General features: G+C 43.7%; 2 protein-coding genes across 3 annotated transcripts in view; both read left to right on the top strand.

Annotated features, from left to right (window-relative positions):
- Nucleotides 1-2,016, top strand: part of LOC105448070 (histone acetyltransferase p300-like) — a 2,574-nt gene extending 558 nt beyond the window's left edge. The window contains exons 4-7 of the mRNA XM_011686433.1: nucleotides 6-257; nucleotides 540-634; nucleotides 723-1,223; nucleotides 1,736-2,016. Of these exons, the coding sequence (XP_011684735.1) occupies nucleotides 6-257; nucleotides 540-634; nucleotides 723-1,223; nucleotides 1,736-1,801 (914 nt within the window). The 3' untranslated portion in view covers nucleotides 1,802-2,016. The remainder of the gene's footprint in view (nucleotides 1-5; nucleotides 258-539; nucleotides 635-722; nucleotides 1,224-1,735) is intronic.
- Nucleotides 2,017-3,885: 1,869 nt separating this feature from the next.
- The window catches only part of LOC105447914 (PH domain-containing protein DDB_G0287875-like), a 69,378-nt gene continuing 52,342 nt past the window's right edge, over nucleotides 3,886-20,921 (top strand). For both annotated transcript variants that reach the window (XM_011686216.1, XM_011686215.1), the window contains exon 1: nucleotides 3,886-4,234. The gene's annotated coding sequence lies outside the window, so the exon portion shown is untranslated. The remainder of the gene's footprint in view (nucleotides 4,235-20,921) is intronic.

Below are 20,921 nucleotides of genomic sequence, written 5' to 3'. Positions count from 1 at the left end.
TTTGCATGCGCATAAATGCCAACGACGCGAGAGTCAAGCGAACGGTGAGATGAGACAGTGCACCTTGCCGGACTGCAAAACCATGAAAAACGTTTTAAATCACATGACAAATTGTCAAGCTGGAAAGAATTGTACTGTGCCACACTGTAGCATGTCTCGGCAGATCATCGATCATTGGAAGCACTGCAATCGAAGTGACTGCCCAGTCTGCTTGCCGATAAAACAAGCAAATAAGAACAGGACTAATTCTGCGCAAAGTAAACACATTTGAAAACACTTGTCATTTTTTTGCATCATCAGATTTTTACTCTCTGAAAAAGTAAAAAAAAAATGTGTTTTTTTATGTCTTCTATGATTTAGCAGATATTTCAAATTCATTGGCATTCATTCAGAGACACATATATTTATATATAATATAAATGCATATGTCTCTAGAGGTTTTATATCTCTTTATTTTGTATTATTATGAATTGCATCACATTGTGAATTGCATTCACATGTGCACAACCTTCGCTCAATGCAAACTTTGTCTGGTTTAGGTGCAAATTTGACGCCCGATCCACAAATGTGTAGAGTCTTACTGCAACAAATGAATGATAACTCTTCACCGGTCGATGCCGAACAAACGGCACAGGTAACTTATCAGATTATTCTAAAGATATCCGTGCTGTCATCACAATGAACCTATAATGCTCTCATATTTTTTCCTTTTCTGCTTGTAGAAGGCCAAGAAAAAGAAAGTATCGATACAGAGATGTATTTATGCATTGGTGCATGCTTGCCAATGCAGAGATGCAAACTGTCGTTTACCGAGCTGCCAGAAGATGAAGCGAGTAGTTATGCATACGAAGAACTGCAAGAGAAAGACAAAGGGTGGTTGTCCTATTTGCAAACAACTGATCGCGTTATGTTGTTATCACGCAAAACACTGCCAAGAGACCAAGTGTCTCGTCCCACTCTGTTTTAACATTAAGCCCAAAATAAAGCGGCAGCAATTGCAGCATCAAGCTCAACCGGGGATGGGAATGAGTGCTCAGTTGCCGCGACAACCAGGAGTGATCGGACCGGTGGGACAGGTCGGTCCGCAGGGAGGCATGCAGAAGCATGCTCTTCAGCAACTGACGCAGACTCTCAGGAACCCGCGCACGCCCGACCAGCAGAACCAAATGCTCCAAATACTCAAGAGCAATCCACCGTTAATGGCTGCTTTTATTAAGCAACGAGTAAGTTGATTGACATTAACCCATCGTGGTTATGTGAGGGAGGGGGGGCTTCATTGGAGCCTAAAAAAAGTTTGAGACCCTGTATCTCTATATTCTTATTTTGACTTGACATCTACTTAAAGTTTAAGATTCTCTTTGGGCTTAGATGCCAGTATTGCTATCATCGTGTCAGGCGTTCGTATAACAGCTGTTCGCGTAACTTCGCTTTTGCATTAGAGTCATTCTGACATCAATGACGTGACTTTTTTTCTCAAAGTGTCTATATAGTATAGCCATAAATTTAAATTTAAAAAATTAAAAATTGAAAGGTTACGATTTTTCATCAATCAATTTTAAAAAAAATGAAAAACGGGGCTAAGTGGGGGCTGAATGGCACATGCGCATTACAGGCAATTGGGACTATACCTTTCTCTCTCGCACAGACGTTGGCTTCAGCTTGATGGACGGTATAGGCAATTCTCTTTCCAGTAATATATATTCTAAGGTCTATATATTTGTGTTTACTCGTGTAGAAGGCGACTTCAACAATGGTACTAAGATCCATGCGGACAACCAAGGGCTACAAGAAGGCGATTTAAATTCATCACAGCTACTCGTGCAGCTGTAATGAATCCAAGACCAACCGACCCTGTGGCCGCTATGCTGGAGCAACAGACGTCAAACGGATGCAAATAATCAAATATTCAAAACTGATAACAGATGGAAGTTAAAAGGCATGAATCAAATGTTTAATAATATAATTCATAATATACTATAATATAAAATAAAATATATACTATAATACTATACTATAATATAAAATGAAAAATATTTAGAAAGTATTACATAATATACTACAATATGATATAAATAATATAAAATTTAAAAATTTAACTTTATCAATTTATTTTAGTGTTATATTATTTTACATTTAAAAATGTAAAAATAGTGTACACAATAAAGCACATTGTACTCACGAAATATAAAAGAATGTCAAACGATTGATATTAAATTAATCATATTATTCCTTTGATTTCCACATTTAGAATGATAATATGCGACAAAATGCAGGACACCCCTCACCTGCTTACCCGAGTTTGCAGCGCGACGTCACATGAACGATCGTCCGGCATACGTCGCGTGCAGACTGAAATCACGTGCCGGCCGATTTCACTTTGTAATATTTAATTTATTATTAATGGATTTTTATATGTAGTATACATTATGTCGCGACAAGCAGCAACAATCTCAACAGCAGATGAATACAATACCAACCGAACCTGTAGATGCAATACTGGATAGCAGACGTCTAGAAAAGTATGTAGATAGTAAAAAAATTTATTCTATTTTTTTTTCCAAGCATTTCTCTATCAATTTCTTCTAAATAGTAAATTGTAGAGTACTACCTAAACTAAAACAAGTGAATGTGTTTGCAGTCTTTTGTATTTCATTTATTAAAAATGTTAGTCTATATTCGTGTTTATTTGTGTAGGGGAGAGGAATAGCTGACAATGAGATGAATACACAAGACCAAGCCGTGGCCGCAATGCTGGACAGCAGACATCCAGAAAAATGTACATTCATACAGCAACAATTGGTGCTACTTTTGTAAACCTATAAATGCCAACGACACGAGAGTCAAACGAACGGTCAGATGAAATAGTGCAGATGAAATACTTGCTGGTTTGTAAAACCATGAAAAACGTGTTCTGAATCACATGACAAATTGTCAAGTCGGAAAGAATTGTACAGTGCCAAACTGTAACATGTCTCGGCAGATCATCTGTCGTAGGAATTATTTCAAACGAAGTAATTGCCCAATCTGCTTGCCGTAATACAAGCACAATAATACAAGCACATAATAATACAAGCATATAATAATACAAGCACATAATAATACAAGCATATAATAATACAAGAACATAATAATACAAGCACATAAGAACAGAACTAATTCTATACAAGATTATTTAAAAAACACTTATCACTTTTTTACATTAGATTTTTAGTCCCCGAAAAAATAAAGAAAAAAAAATTTATTTCTGTCTCCCATGATTTATACTCGTATTCAAAGTCCTTTCTTATTTTAAGGATGGAGGAAGCCTCCATGAAGGATTCCTCAAATCTCCGAGGCCTCCTGGTTCCGTAGACAGACCTCGAGTCTCGCTTCCCAAAATTTATCATGATAATAAAAAATCAACAGAAAAAAGTGGAACGCTGAGCGTTTCGTCATGACGCAGAGAGTTAAGTAGGTGTTTAATAAATGTTGCCGGTGCCTTAATTGATACTTAATACTTGAGATTTTGAGTTTATTAATATTGACATAATTTTTCACAGATTGATTTATATGGATCTAAAATATTTCTAAATAAAGAAAAATATAATTTCCAAATTATAAGAAGAGCACAATCGCCGATAAGTACCGCGATACACGAGTAACATGAGCTCGAAATGAGAAACGTGAAACGCGAAGTACAATACATAACCTAGAGCAGCTGAGCACCGTCGAGCGTCCGTCGGTCGCGCTCGGCTGTCTCCGCCGCCATTCGGCGCCGCCGCCGCCGCCGCCGGTCCGCCGCCATTCGCGCCGTGCGCCGAGCTACGCCGAATCGCGCCGAAGTCCGAGCGCCCGTCGTGCCGCGACGCTCGTCCCACTCCATAGTCTATGCTCCATCTGCGCGTCTCGTCGGTCGTGTATACAGCCGCTCCGTTCTCTCCTTGCGTCGCGCCGTCGCGTTACGCGATTTCGCACGTCCCGTCTCACAAATACGAAACGCCCGCAACAGTCGCGCGTCGCGACGCGACAGGTTCGCGCGTGTCTCCGAGTCTGGTGCCGGGTGTATGTATATATATATACCGCGTATCGTGTGAAACTTTTTGTGTCCAACTTCAAGAGGAGTCCCTCTTTTCGGAGTAACGCCGGAGCAGCGGCCTAGGCGAGGGACGAGGACGAAGGAAGGACGAAGGATCTTCGCCTCGCCGGACATCAGAAAGGACATCATCGCTGCGCCGAGATTCACTCCGTTTTCGAGGTATGTCGGGTGTGCGCCCCCCCTCCCCCTCCCCCCTTGCGTGTTTTCGTGCGAGCGCGTCGTACTTTCGGAGTCCCTTTCTGTCGCGTTTCCTCGCTCTCGGAGCGGGGCTACCACCTGTTGGCCATGGAAAAGTGCAACGACTCGTGACGGCCGATGCCTCAAATCGCACCGGGACGCGCCCGGTTTATTTAATCGCGGATACGATCGTTGCGTTTCGGAGATTGAATCGGGACGATTTCGGTATTTACGCGGCCTCAGCTTGTAACATATAGTTGATCGTTGTCGGAATCCGGTTTTCCCTGGCGAGAGGGCCATCATCCGCCATAATCTTTCGCTTATTATATCAGATGTCTTTGAAGTTAGCCGTAAGATTAGTGGTCTTTAAACAAGCGAATCTGAAACCAAGCGAAGAAAGACGACTGTTTAATATTTATTTGACAAATTAATTCGCGAACTTATTATCTTAACTGCCAATAATTCAAAAGCTATACAATTTCGTTTCGTTATTTGTGAAATTTTCATTTGCAATAGTTTTTTTTTATAAAAGACAATCACTTGGTATCTTTAACCTTCCTTTTTATTTGTGACTTTTATGAATTTGTGAGATTTACAAAGTTAATAGAATTTAAAGATGTCATTCTATTATTTAAGAAAATTTTGTGTACAATTTATTTAAAAAAATCTTGAATCGTATTAATTCAATAGGAACATTTTATATAAAATTTTATTTGTGACTCTTAATTTTACAAAGTTGATAATTGACCACAAAATGTCACTCTATTATTTAAGAAAATTTCATGTCCAATTTATTTTTAAAAATCTTTAATTTAGGTTAATTTAGTAGAAAAATCTTATGAAAGAATTACTTGTTAGTAATTTCTAATTTTCCACTATGTTCGTGACTTTTAAGTTTACGAAGTCAATAATTTAAAAGCATACAGTCCCACTCTATTATTTAAAATTGTGTGGAATTGAAAATTTTGTCTCCAATTTTATTTTACAAAATTCCTAACAGATTATCTCAATAGAAATATTTTCTATAAGATAATTATTTAATGTCTTATTCAATTTCTTTAACTCTTTATTTGCGACTTTTAAGTTGGCGTAACAGATCATTTAACATTCAAAACGAACGCGGATTTCGTGCGGAATAAGAGCTCGCTAGGAAATCTCAATTTTAATTGAATCTAATTGCACTCGAGCGAAATGCGAGTGCCGCTGAAAGTCGGCGATGCGAGACACGGGAAATATCTCGCGGCGGGCATTATATTACACTCGACATCGATTTAATTTTCTCGGCGAGACGAGAGATCCATCGGTGATTATACGCGAGCCGCGGGGACGAGGATACAATCGGAGGAGGAAAATTCTAACGTGTGCCACCGCGATTGATTCGCACTCCGTTCCATGTTATTGTTTCACAGAGAATAACGGGACTCCTCCGCCGAGGGGGGTGCGGATCCACGAAAGGCAGCTCGGAAACGAGAATTAAGTAGATGATATCGCGGGGAACAGCACAAACGCGCGCGCTCGCAATTATGATCCGCTGTGATTCTTCTGCCAGCGTTTCTCTCTCGAATTGTGAATTTGACGTTGTTTTCGCGCATCCGCTCGGATGAAGCGTGGCATCTCGTCTCGCTCTCCCCGGTGTTTGTTTTCATCTCGTCGTTTATTCGCGGAATTTTTGAAACGAGTCTTCTCCCGGCGAATATTCTCTCGCTTTCGTTCCGCGTATATTCCTGGCCGCGACGTGTAAGATCCACCTCGCGCAAAGTTGGACTATATCTAACTTTCGCAAGTTGAATCTCGTCTCGCGAGATAGATCCCGTTTGACTTTGGCGAGGTCTGATTTAAACTGAGTGTAATAGCCGCAGTTCCTCTCGCGCTCGTATTTTTCTTTCGCGATTATCGTCTCCCGACGTCGGAGTTATTTTTCTTCCGAAAACCGCCGAGCGAGTGCTCGAGTCGATTGTCCCTTCGACGAAACGTCAAAATGATAGCACGATACGCGATTCAGCGAGTCCCCGATCGCGAATTGACGTGGCCCTGGATATGTTTATAAAACACATGCGCGTTGCAGAATTACGCCTACGTCGTTTACGCGAAGCGCTTTTACGTTTTCACGCGCGTGACTGACGGCGAGGATCGCACCCGGCCATTAAAATCGCCGCGAACGATAGTTTAATTCGTCGCAGGCGGCACGCGATAGCGCTCTGCGAAAATATTTGCGTTCGCCGAGCTCGTTCGCCGTGTGATGAGCGTCTCGAAACGCGGCTCGAATATTTCCGGACGTGCGCCGCGTAATATCGCGCCAACGTTGATTCTAAGGATAAGTATTACGTACATGCGAAAACAGCGATCTTGCATCCTCGTGCATTACGACGAATATTATGAGTAATCTAATTGTTTGTTAGAGAATTTAGTTATCACAGTGTCCTTTGAGGTAAAGGATAACACCCGGTAAAGATATTACCATCTCTTTTGCCAAGTATAGACTTTGCAAATTAAATTTTTCAAAATGTAACTGAGATCATGAGGAGATAATAAATTAACTTTGGTATCGTTATCATTTAAGTATCTCAAGTTTACTGCTTGTGAAAAGTATGGAAAAAAGTAAAATTTTATACACAGTGTAAAGAAAAAGTATTGATAAATATTTCTATTTGATATTTCTGAAGATATATTTTTATAGAATATATTTGAGACGTAAGAAAAGAATGCACTTCATATTTGGAATATAAAATTTTTAATCAATTTTCCATTTCCTCGTGGACGTTCATGTCATCATGGACAAATGGCACGAATGAATAGGAAGGAGTATTAGCGAGCGTGCATCTTCTCGCGTTGATATCGTAAGAAAAATTGCTAAGTAGGAATAAATATTTATAAACGCGCGCATACCTTCGGGCGGCGACAACGCGGCGATGTCCGATTACGAAAATAAATTTTACAATCGCGCGAATCTCCTGCGGACACGTAAAAGGCGTTCGAAAATTACGATGCGTAATCGCGGTGGGCACGGTTACAAGGTTACGTGATCGCTCCTCCGACCGATAATAATGGGTCGTTACGAAATCAGCGATTTGCAGGATTGGCATTACTTAATGCTGGCATTTGTTGATCCCGTGGCACGGGCGCGCCGGCTTTTATTGTAACGTAAATTCCGAAACGTCGTTTCAATCGCCGTATACGAAAGAGTGAGACGGAAAGGCAGAGAGAAAGGGAAGATCATCGCGTCGAAATGCGGCCTTGCCAAATTTACATTTGTGATTGAAATTCGCCGTAGAATACTCGTATCTCGAAAAACGCATTCATGTAAGTTCCCATTATTTTTCGAGCCAACGCCGTGCATTCGAACGAAGTAAAACATATTGAAAAGAAGAAACTGTGTTATGTTACAAATGAGACAATTATTGACACTATGAGAGATTAGATACAGACCCACGCTGAATTAATAATTCATCGGCATTCGTCGTTTTAATAAATAATTCATCGTGCATTCGTCATGGCGTTTCATCTCGGTCGTTGTCGGAGGCAGATGAAACTTGAAAATAGCGGCAAGATTCTCGGTGTTTTGCCGTGAATTTTTTTGCGAGAGAATACCTCGGGGGCGTGATGATTTAATCCTTCTTCTATTCCTCCCGCGAGAGCGTTCGGCGTCCGTGAAAGCGGAGTAGACTCCTGGCCGCGACTCTTTTGGGGCTTCGGCGCGGCCTGGCGCGGGTGTCCGTTGTGTTGCATCCGAACAATGAATTACGCAACGCGCAGCGCGTTGGAATACGCGGCCGCCTTCCTCTCTCTTTCTCCGTCTGTCTTTTTCTCTACCTCTCGCTCTCCCTCTCGCTCTTTTTACAGGCGGACGGACAGGCAGGCAGGCAGGCGGGCAGGCGCGCGTTCAAGCCGATATTACGCGCTATTATTACGAGGTACGTGCGCGCGTATACGTTGCATTAGGCGGGAAAACGCGCGAAGAGGAGTCGCGCGCGTTGTGTGTATCCGCGTCCGACCCGGTTTAGGCGTGCCGCGCACGGCGAACGCCGCGCGCTAGAACGCCGGGCGCGCGGCGCGGTGAGGAAAGCAGAACGCCTCTGAAATGTCAGGCACCGAGAGTTCTTGGTGAACGGATACACATCTCTCGCGCCACACGCCGATATCCCCGATATATATATATATTTTCCACGTGCAGCGCGGGGCCGCGTGTATCGTTTTATCGATCGCCTTCGGTGCTCGGAATATCGATAAAATGGAACGCACTCGCCACACAAAGGCTTTCGGTATCGCGACAACGTCGTAATTCGGTATCCACGGATACCGTCGAGATCCGGGATTGTACCGGACCCTTGATACCTCGGTGCCTCTTCCTACGATCTCTCGATGCCATAGATTTCTATTTGTATCGTTTTCTTTGACCTCACGGATCTTTTGCGTAGCAGGGATTCTCCCCCGTTCGTATCGACCTTCGGTTTCATTGATTTTTATGTACACGCTTTGAATCTTACGGACCTCGAATACTACAGATTCTTGATTTTTATTTTTATATATAATATTTTGGAGAGACCTTTGATGTTATGAATTTTATATCTGTTGACTTTTACTACTTTAATGAAGCTTTTTAATCTCGTATCTTCGATATCGTGAATTCTTGCATTTATCACATATTTTTTATTTTTTTGTATTTATTATTAAGCTCTCTAAGATCTTTACCACAAATTTTTTGTGAGATCTCTATCAATTTTGCTTCAACAGTTATTTTCATAAATATCTTTAATCTCATAAATCTTCGATGTATTACAAATTCTTGTATTTTTAATTACACAGCGAATTTTATTTTTATTTACTTTGAATCTCATAAATTTTTGTTGCCACGAATTTTTTTCTTTATCGATATTATCACTTCAATAGAAATCTTTCTATAAATATCTTTAATCTTTTAAATCTTTGGTATTATCGATTCTTTTGTTTATTATTTTCTAGAGATTTTTATGTATTTTAAGTCTCATTGATTTTTGCGGAATTTTTATGTCTACCGATCTTTATTTCGGCATATGCTTATTTCTAACTATTTTTAGTCTTAACAAAGTCTTGGTAGAGAACGAATTTTTATCTTCTTTTTCCGAGACGCAAATCTTTATTCACACGATTTCGCACTATCACGCTTCTCCTCGCGAATTTCCAGAATTCAGAGTACAGGATTTCCGGTAAATCAAAGACTGTTGTGCGAGTGTTTTATCATTCGTTGCGATCGCACAGATTCTCTTTATCTCGCGTAGATCTCTCGCGCCGTTTCGTGCACACATTTCTGCATACATTCTAAATCCACGATAGCTTAGAGTTTTACGTAAACGTACGCGCGAGCATGTCTAAACTTCGCTCGGGCTGCACGGTACGGTCGTTCGTTTGAATTCCGGAGCAGAGGCCGCGGAGTGAGGCGATAAACACGCGGGAATGTCGTTAACGACGGACGTCGTTTCACGCGTGATCTTTCGTCGTCGGGTGCTCGTAAAAAAAAAAGAAGTTCACGTCGTCCTTGTCATTCGCCAGTTTCCATTTACGGGCGGGAAAAGAAGGAGAACCGAAGCAGAAGGGTCGAGCGCAAGTCTTTCGCCGATTCTGGTGGCCTGCCGGGATCGCAATTAATCGCATTTTTGCCGCGACTTCGAAGGCCGCAGGCCAGATTTCCGTTTACTTCCGCGGCAGTGATCTAGCTTTGAACAACGTTGACTTTAACACACGCGTAATCGCACGTCGCTTATTCGATAACGATCGCACGAGGCGCAATTAAGGAGATTAACGTCTTCATCGCGCCGCTTTTTACCGCGATTCAATAGCATCTGTAACCCGTTATTACGTTGCAATTATAATACAACCTGCGGCTTCGGGAGAAAGCGTCGCAGCTGAAAAGTCGCCAGTATATTCAGCGAATAAAGTCATAAAGATCAATTAGACTTATAAAATCGCTGTTGTGACGGACAATATTTTATTCTCACTAAAGAGCGCGTATTTTATTCGCCGGAGGATTACCGAGAGATAATCTCTCTGCCTATTTCGCAAAACGTTAATTTTATTAATGCCATCATATAAAAAAAATTTACTCTCTTGTAGACGAAATATAGTGTCCGTATACAATATCATTAAAAATCGCGTATCTTATTCGCCGGAAGATTACCGAGGTGATTCTCTGCCTATCTCATATAAAATTAGTTTTATTAACGCCGTATAAAAAAATTTTACTTTTTTTTTTGTAGACGAAATAGTGTCCGTATTTAATTCGAAAGCGCCGACTCTCTAATAATGTGCTTCTTGCCAAGACGCGTCGCGTCGCGTCTCGTCTCTTTATCGGGCGCAGGTTGTCTATAAGCGGCATTTACTTAACGATCGCGCGCACACGCGCGTCTCTCCGTAGGGAAGCCCTGCGCTCAGGGTAACCAGGTGGATTCGTCGTCGCGAGCCGTCGTTCGGAGCGACCGTCGTTAGGCGAGGGCAGTAAAATAGAGCACGTAGCTCGGAGGAGTTATCGCGTATCGCGATCGAACCGATTCTCGCGAGCAATCTATATACCGCGAGCAGACACGCACACGCAACTCGTGCCCTCGTCTCTGGGTATACATCCACCCGGCTTTTCTCCGATCGAAACTGGTTCGCGGATAAGGTCTTTAACCTTACGCCTAGCTGCCGCGGAGGCTCTCGCTGCTAGAGGTGGTTCTATAAGAAGAGAGAGAGAGAGAGAGAGAGAGGGAGAGACAGCCGCAACTGCGATGACGATGACGATGTGTTCAGGTAATGATCGCGCACTGTCAGTCGACGTCCACGCGCTCTTGCCACGTTCGTCGTCATCGGGATTTGCAGTCGGCCGTAAAATAATTTAAGTCGAGCTGCGCACCGGGAATCGTCCCGCATAATCTCCTCATCCTCGCACCGTGAGACACGTGGAAATAGGAATCCGTGGGAGAAACGGATGTGATACGTGTAGGAGCAGAGACTCGCGCGCGTCGCGCCAAGGATATCCGCGATATAAAATTTTATCGAATCGCCGAATATGTGATCTCGATGATATTGTGTAATACTATTGTAGACAATCGAGACGCGAGAAGATCAGGATCCGCGGCGCAAACGGGTCGTGAAAATGAGAACTTATGCTCGTGACGTTCGGATGACGCTCTTGATCCACTTTAGTGTAACAAAGGACGAGGAATTAGGTTGCGTTAAGGATCCGCGGAGTGACAGGCAGAAACGAGAATCCACTGAAGATTTACCGCGCCGAAATTATCGGAATATCTCTCGAAAGTTGCAGATAGAATATTAAAATTTTACATCGAAATATCAATTATATATATGAAAGTTTGATATACGCACAGAAATATATTATTTGTCTAACACTTTAATATTTTAATTACGATTTTCGTTTATTTCATCGCGGAGTATATTATCTTTAGCTCGTCAGGAAAATCTTATTAATTTTCCACGCGTTGCAGTGCATTATATTCGAATTGATACCTTTAGAGATGCTCCTCGATGCGTCAGCGGGTCAAGAAAAACTTTCTCGTCGCGGCTGCTCTTGTCGGAAGGTTGCGATAATATCAGGGAAACAGGCTTTGCGTAAGCAAGCCGCTCGTGGTCTCATCGAATCTAGACGCAGGATATTTTCCTCCTTATTCATCTCACGGGCTTTAATTGTTTTCTTATTTTGTTCGCCGTCATTTTTTAATTGCACGCACCATGCGTTCTCGTGCAATTAGCTCGATATACGACGTAACACACAAAGTAATCTTCCTCCGTAGATGCATACACGATTATTCCCATTAAGAAGAATAATATCTTCCGCCGTACTTATTATCTATTTTATTATCGATTGTTAACATCTCGTCTCGTAATATATGTAACAATTGTTAATTAATGTTATTGTTAATTAATTCTTGGAATATTAATATTATTTGGGGAATTAATATTATTGTTAATTAATTCTTGGGATATTTTGTTTTTTGTGTATATATTTACATATACTATTGAAGATGTTTGGAGAAAACAATATCTGAGGAATGGCAATTAAAAATTTGCAGAAATATAATAATTACCATCCTTCCCTACATAAATGTGAAGTGAATTTTTTCTACTGGCTTTTACCGCAACATTTCGTCTTTGACGGATGACCAGAAATAGGTCGGGCGTTCTGGGAGTAGCATAGCGTTTTACGTGACGCAAAAGTCAAAAATTAAAATAAACGCACGCGATCGGCGCGCGGCACGATGTGCGGGCCTTCGATCGAAACCAGAGCGGCTCGTACACACGACGAGCTACGGCTATCTCCATACGCACGCGAGCGTGCCGAGTATGCGATAGGAGAAAGTTCTCTTGGCGACGTCCGAAACGCCGGAAACGCTGCCGGGTGACTCCGGCACGAGCTGGATTTCGAGAGATCGCTCTCCGTTTTCACTGACGGAAGACCTCGCGGACGCGCGGGATATCCCCGTCTTCTCTCCCCCGGTTGTCACGTGGATTGGTGGCCACGCGAATTACGGTGAAATCGTATTTTCGCGTACGTGTGTGCGTAGGCGCCTCGAGATCACGCGCATTAAATCTTGCGAAACGCGTCTCGTGGAACATAAAATCCGACGCTTAAATCGAAAGTCCCGAGACCGACGATTGAATTTCCATTCAAAGCATGATTTCGAATTAATTAGGAGCATATGGCAGGAATTACGATAATTGCACAGCGCTCAAATATGCGCGTGTGTGACTAAAGATTTCTCGAATTATTAATATTTTTTTTGTCTTTAGTTTGAAAGTCTCTTAAATTGAATTCGAAATATTGATTAAAGAATTTTAATTAAAAGATTTAAATCTGTCTAGAAATAGATGTAGATATATTAATTCTAAAACATCTATAAGCGAAATTTCAAAGAAAATCTTAACGATTATAAATTTATTTTACTTTATATGTGTTTCATTGAACAAGATGGATCACAATAAAAAACAATTTATATAAAAATTGTACATACACAGGAACTGTTACAAAGATCGATGTAACGCTATGAAAGACCTCATCCTTTTGCTCCAAAAATTGAATGCACTTATTGACGATGTTCCTCAAGCGATCCGTGAATCATGACAAGCGAATCGATCACCGTCGAAATAACGCGCACGATGTCTGTCTTTTTTTTTCCACGGCGCGGGGATCACGATACGGCGATGCATCATTGTAACGTAACGGGGATGTAGGCAAATGTGCGCGGATTAAGATCGTCGGTGCGCGCACTAGACGTGATTTATTGCGCTATGCCCACTCCGATTTATCAGCGAGTGACGTTGTAATGGGTACTAATGGAATTAGAGTAAAAATTGGATACCACTTATTTGTTGCGATTACGCGGCGTCTCTGATAACTGACATTCATCAATATATAAGGTATTCCGCCCGTGTCGTAACTCGCATCTTGCCACACCGCGGCTTTATTATACCGTTTCGTCAGCGCGCTGCACAATGGAATTCAATTTACCTTTTCGATCGTTATCGTTTAATCAACGTTTCACACCGTTTGGCCGAAATAACAAATTGACCTCTCCCCCTATCTCTGTGTTTCAATCAAGCCAGCTTACGTGAACATACTTTCCTTTTAAATGTTTAGTGTTAATTAAAGTTTCCTGTTGCAAATTAATACGTCGCTCCAGCTTGTAATTTATTTGAACCGCCGCGGGAAAAGTATGCATGCGCGCATGTTGGTATGTGATAGAGAGACCGCGCTCGAAAGGTTCGATCGAATGTTGAACACTGGAAGCTGAATGTATAGACACGAGTGCTATATGCAGATTGCAGAGGTCAATATATCTAACATTATACCCGCAATATATATATTAACGGTCGTGTCTCTATAACTTTTAACGCGATTCTGGAGCAACGTGCAGTCGGAGATTCGAATCGGCGCGTCGAGATTGAGTGTATTTCATTAGCGGATTTCATTAGGCTAATTAGGAGCCCTTGTTACGCGCGTCCGTGCGTAATTACGTCGGTCGCGGAAACGCTCCGCGGAATCCGTGGAGTCTGTGGAAAAGTTGCGCATTCTGCGGCCTGGATGCTCCACTTTCCGAGCACCGCTATGCTTTGAAAAAAAGAAGGATCGCCTCGGCGGAACGTATTTTTTCAGTGCGCACTGCGATAGAAAAATTTTTCGAGATTACTCGTCCGGATTTTTAAAAAATCTCACGCTTCGCAAAAATAACGTGCTGTCATACAGTCGCGCGTGTACCGTAAAATCGCGACGTTGGTATTTAATTAAACTATATTAAATTATGAGGCAAATATTTCGGCGATCTGTATAATATATTTAGTAAAATTATAAAATGCAAAAATTAAGTTTCTAAAAGCTAATTTATGGACTCTCAAACGGACTCGGTTCGCGAGTTTCCGGAACAGATCTATAAAAATATAGGCCGCGCACGACGCAAATTGTATCAAACGTCACGATACCTATCTGACAATTCGGTCGTCGTCGCTCGTTATTATTTCACACGCAACACACACGGTCGTGAGACACGCCGTCGCTTTATCGTCAATTTACGTCGGTGTATTCACGGCGCAGGTGGACGCGAGGCGCGCGACATACCGGCAGATGCGAGACAGGCAAGTGGTCTAACCCAAATTCTCGGGCAATTACGGACCGGGTTTTCACCGTGACTCGCGGTTTCCCTCTCGCAGGCAAATAGACCGAAGAGATAATAGATCAAGAAGGATGCGATCGGCGCGTCCTCTTGCACGGATGCCTCTATTGTGTGCTCTCGCAGTTAGCCGCGCAATTAACGCGGCCGTTATCTCGTCGGGATCCGCGACGCGCGAATAGGATCGGCTCCGTCGCGCGGGCTTCTCCGTGGATTTTCGCGAATTTCACCTTTTCCGGGTCCTTTTGCGCTCAAGATCACGCCAGAGCTTTAATCGGGATAACGCACTCGTCTGTGTTTAGAAAGCGATTCGCCTACCTGCATCCCCTGCCCATTCTCTCGGTAACAATATACAGTATTTTCAAGTGCTCTCGATGTCTCTGTATCACGCAAACGCGAGGCGTTCTCCAATCACCAAAATAAATCCCCGTATTTCAAAAACTCAAGAAATATCCTACAGTTAAAAAAAACATACCGCTATCTTTCTTCATTAAACTTTTTATTAAATCTACATCCGAACATTTTTTGAAAATTTTTCCGATTTTTTAGATACTTTAGGTATACGTTACGATAACTTGGCGCGTCTATTTGTTCGCGATCGAGCCAAGATCGATTGTTTATCGTCGATTGCGCGATGCATGGATCCTTTGCGTGCGATAATAACGCCATAATTTTCGCAGTGATCACCTAACCGTCGCAATAACGCTCTATAAATAACCGTGGCCAAACCGGTATTGGGGTCAGGCGGCGGCGACGGCGACGGCGACGGCTGCGGCTGCGGCGGCGATGTATATCCGCGATATCGCGTATCGCGGTATCCCGAAAAAGCGATGATGATCCCGAAGTCGGAATCACGAGCCCGTTCGCAGATTCCGCGCCGCCGCGCCGTTCGTTGCGACCGCGTTTTCGTTACGCTGCGTGTACGAAGCACAGATTGTACACGTGAGAGAAAAAGAGGGAGAGAGAGAGAAAGACAGGGATCGCGGCGAGATCGCGGACGCGAATGCGCGATGTGCACTGGCCCGCTCCGCCACGCTCTGCTTGCCTCCGCGAACGCGACTCATTATGACGCGTCCTCTCCACTCCTCCGTCCTCCATCCCGCCCTCCCGCCGTCCTTCCGTCTCTCGCTCCTGGAACGCCTTTGAACGCCACTTTTGTCGATATCTTTTTCGCGGTATCCGGAGCGACGGTGTGTACTACAGCGTGTTCGCGCTATTTTCGTCGATTCGCTCGCCGTATCGTCCGTGTATATTGCAAACATTGAATCTCGTGTCTGCAGGCATGATTTTTCAAACCGAGGACGATGCGCAATTAATTTAAATGGCCGAAGAGCAGATTTTTAATCCGCGATAACTTGGAAAATTTTTGCCCAACCAGTGAATTACCGCAATGTTTTTGTTCTTATTAACGCAAATTGTGTCGGAGCGACGAGTTTTATTACGCCGCTCTTTCGCTTTTCTACTCTCCGCTTCTTTTTATTATTTGTAAAGTTACCTCGTCGACTTATAGCCAATACGAGATCGCGTCGCTGGCAACAAGATCGTCTTTATCGCGCGATCCAACTTTCTCCCTATCTTTATTGACTTGATTTTACGATATCGCGGGCATCCGAATAGGTTCCGATCTTCGACGTTTACTTTCTAATGCATTCATAAGAGACAAGAAATTTGTGTGCGTTCTTTAAAAGCGATCGGTATACCATTTTCGATCTGTCGCTGCGACGATACGTTATCCGGCTCGCGTGACAAATTTTTATTTTTCACGGATGTTTCTTTCCTCCCGTCTTCTAGATCCCTCGCGGGAGGCGTTTCCTGCCGGCGCGGCGCGCGTAAATTCGCCATGCGAGTGTGACACATTTCTCGCGCGAGCATCCATATTTTCTTGCGGTAGAGCAAAGGGACGGTCCTCGAGAAATAAGGCTGTAACCGGCCTCTAACACGGTGCGCCTCTTTCCGGAATGTTTTTTTTTCCTCTCTCTTTCTCTCCGAATCGCCGCCCGGACTACATGAATTCTGACGCGTCCGTCCGTCCGATCGTTAAATTGTAAAAAAGGAACGGGTTTTGTCGAGGTTCGTATAGGAGAGGAAGCCCGACCGGCCGGGCTTCCATTACCGTTGTAAGACTATGGCTCAGGGCCGTATTACGCAAGAGAGAGCCGGTCCGACGAACCTGATCGTCATGATCCCTACGTAGATCTCCCCGCCGTGCCCCACCGAGCGTTGCCCGACCGGATTCTCTCTCCTTCGATCGCGCGAGGTCGAGGCTCGTTCGAGGGCTCGCCTGGATCCGTCGAAAAATACCTGAATAAAATGCGCACGCGTGCGGTCGACGAAAATAAAATTCGTGCGAAACCAAAGAGACGCAAACATTCGCACAAGATGAAATAACATAATTATACCTTTGCATCCAAAACAAAGAAATATAATCCCATTTGTTATTATATCAAAATAATATAATTTTTACTATGACAGTCTCCAGTATATTAGTCTTAACATTCTTATAAAATAAAGCAAAGCCAGATTAAAGCGACTTTTACTTAGATTTTACTTTTTTTCGAGTAGGCTCGAAATACAATATTTCTCGCGTAAGGCCGACGTCTTCGTGGTTCGAGCGATCCCCTGAAACGTCGGGTTGACTCACAAAGTCGACTTGAAAGTGGGGCGAATTATCGCTTCGAAGGGAAACGAGATAAGTCCGAGGGGGAAAAAAAAGGCACGAGGGTGGAAGTTTCGTATGTATACGTATCAGCCCGGCGCTGGCTCCGGCTTCCCGGACATCGTCCGGCGCGTGTAGCCAGGCGCAGAGCGCGGCGCTCCGCACGCCCACATTCCGACGGGTCTGAGGCGAATCTCCTTTTCGTCTTCCTTTCTCGCGCACATCGCGCGTGTATACGATATTTACCGGCGTACAGTGTCCCGCGCGTGTTCCCCCGCGGAAACACGTCCGCCCGCCCGAGTATACATAGCTCCTTTTTGCGAGCATCGAGGTGAGCAACATGCGCGAGGCGCATTAAAAATGCCCGGCTGATTAATCTGCCCGGGTGCGCGTCTCCGGACGCGCAGAAAGCCCGTTGAGCGGTTGGCACTCGTGGCTGTAAATTGACGTTCGGACTGACAGTTAATTTAGCAGTGGAGCATTGGCGGAGAGCTTTACGGGAGGACGATTCGCGAAATCGACACGACAGGCGAAAGTTTCCGTTTTCATTTTTGTTTCGACTCTTACTTTAATTTCCTCTTGTCCCACGGGCGAATTTCCTCGTATGCTAATATCGCACGCGTCTTCCTTCAATTTTATTTTCACGCACGACGTTCATGCTAATCTCGAACTTGAAGTTTATATATATGTATATACGGTAAATGCAACAGTTGCGCGAGAGACCGAGCGAGAAGGTAGATCGATTTAAATGTAAAAATAGGGAAAATAATGAAGCACTGACTGGTTAATTATCTCGGCTCGTCCCGCCGAGAGAGAGAGACCGTAATTCCAATCATGACTCGTTAATCTCGAAGGTAATCTCGAAGGCTGGCTTTACCGAAGCGTAATGTCGAAGTGTCATGCGTCTCGAGAGACAGGCGTGTCGTACCTCCGGAAAGGAGGTCGACGTATTATCGATCGGCCGCGCGACGATCGTTATCAAACTTTGATACGCGCGACCGCGGATCCGCGTAAATATAAAACGCCGGCTAAGCGGGCCAGCTTCAGCGGTTTACAACGGACGCTTACAATGGACGAGCGTTGTAAATTAATTGGCAGAGGCGGTTTTACCGGCACCGCCAAGTGAAGAGCCGGTCGTGCACTATCGATTGCCGTACAACTGCAAAGGACGTCGACCTCGAAACTCCACTGACGAAGACTACGGAGAAAACGATCGATAGCCGTTCCGAGCGTCTACCTTTCGAGCGTTGGCGTTCATTTCTACGTCCGACGCCGATAATCGTCCCGTCTCTGCGGCGTCTCTCCGCGGACTCCAACTCGCCGAGGTCGGTTCTCCGATTCGCGTACAAAAATGCCGACGCTAAATTATTTTCCTTATCTTTCACGCGTTGAGAGGAAAATGTAATTTCGATCAAGCTCGTATTTCAAATTAAAAACTAAAAAATTTATAGGATTCAAAACTCCTCCTCAGTTGATTCAGCAAAAATTATGGAGGAAAAATGATAAATTCGTATAGTTTAATAAAAAAACAATCATGGTTTATTAATAACAGACTAGTGATAAATTGATAATAAACGCCGCGATAAATTTTCTAATAAATTAAACGAAACGTGACTGTGCGTATCTGTAAATTTTTCAAAATACCTCATGATGACGACGTTATTAATATCCCATTAGTGCGCGATGCGTTATCGCCCCGTCGTGGACTAATACGATCTTATCTCTCACTGTCGCTCCGTTCCGAAACGAGACTGCACGGAATGTCGCCCCTCGGGATACATTCTCGGGGATACAAGTCGTGCGGAAGCCGTGGCACATTTGCACGGATGCGGCTTAGCTCGGTAACGTCCTTTTGCACCGGGCCGAAGATAGCCGCGCCGCGAGTACCAGTACGATTAATGACTTCCTTATGTTTACGTTCGTGCATATATTCGCGCGCCCGCGGCACCCCGGCGACGACTTGAACGTTGAGAAGCGTCGATATACGACACGTTCACGCGACGCGTATTCAAATATTACACTCGGGTATCTCTAATAGAATCTATTCCAATCTATTCTAATAGTAATAGAATTCGGACGATAATGGGAATATATTCATACATGAAAATCATTTTAATAATATTATTTCGAATTAAGCTTAATCGATTTCAATCGCGATTATTCCCACGTCTTTTCCTTATTCATGAGCATTCCATTAAACGTAACGAGGTGTCGTTGTATTGAAATATTTTATCAAATCTTGAATTAATGACTGCGGAATGTGGCTTGTCGAAGAAGAAAATAGAGCACTGTTTGTTATTACGATCTGTTATTACTGACTGTATTGAATAATGATTTTTTTAAGTCGTTACGGAGTCTTCAATTGTTATATTAAGCCTTTTAACGAATCGTCGTTCCTAAGCGAATTTTATTCATCCTTCACGAGCATAAGTGATAAATCGTGGCCCAGATGTAATTTACCGCATCTCGCACGATGATATTATTCAATAAGCACCTCCCGCCACACGCGCGTGTTTCTAAACCACGGCGATGCTCATCCTGGTGTACCAATTACTCCCTACTTGGCGTATACGAACAGTAGAAAGGTGTTCTCGCCGGAGTCATAGGTTACCGTTTTACATGGCGATCCGTAATGATCTCTCTCTCTCTCTCTCTCTCTCTCGAATATATCGGCAGGAGATGAAGGAGCAGAAGGAGGAGGAAGAGGAGAAGGAGGACGATAGCGAAACTCGCGCGCATTATCCAATCGTCGGGAGTGCTCTCGCGGACGGCGTTTACAGCGGCGGCGACTCCAAGTCGTGACCGATCCTCCGGTGGGAATCCGCCCTGAGATCAACTCTCATACGCCTCGAGAGAAGCTGTGTTCCGTGTCTCTCTCTCTGTCTCTCTTTCCCGCCCGCGCGCGTCAGGCTTTTTCCTATTCCCGCCTGCTTCGCCGCCGCACCTTCTCTCCTTCTTCCCGCGTTGCGCCGCGTCTCCCTCACCTTATACCGAACCTCCTCCGACGGTCTTGCTAATGGTACATATCGGCTCGACGCACACAGCCGAGCGCGAAAGAGAGACGATCCCCTGCAATCGGATCGGCTCGCTCTCGCATCGCTCTTGCATACTTACTCGCGTGCGGCACGGAACCGGATGTGTGAAGTTGGCACCCCCAAGTTTCGAAATCGTAGTTCTGATCAGGGTTCTGGATTACTGAGACGAAAAGGAAGAGTTCCTGATAGTTTTTAGAAATAGTTCTGTCCATTATAATAACGAAAACACCTTTTGAAAAATGGGGGTGCCAACTTCACACCCAACATTAGCACCGCTTAGTTCTGATTAATTTTTTTGATGTCTTATATCGAGTACTAGAGTTCCTGATATAACATAAAGTTTT

The sequence above is a fragment of the Wasmannia auropunctata genome, unplaced genomic scaffold (genome assembly GCF_000956235.1).
Source record: "Wasmannia auropunctata unplaced genomic scaffold, wasmannia.A_1.0 LD336090.1, whole genome shotgun sequence".
NCBI classification, from domain to species: Eukaryota; Metazoa; Arthropoda; class Insecta; order Hymenoptera; family Formicidae; genus Wasmannia; species Wasmannia auropunctata.
This window is presented reverse-complemented; position numbering and strand designations above follow the sequence as displayed.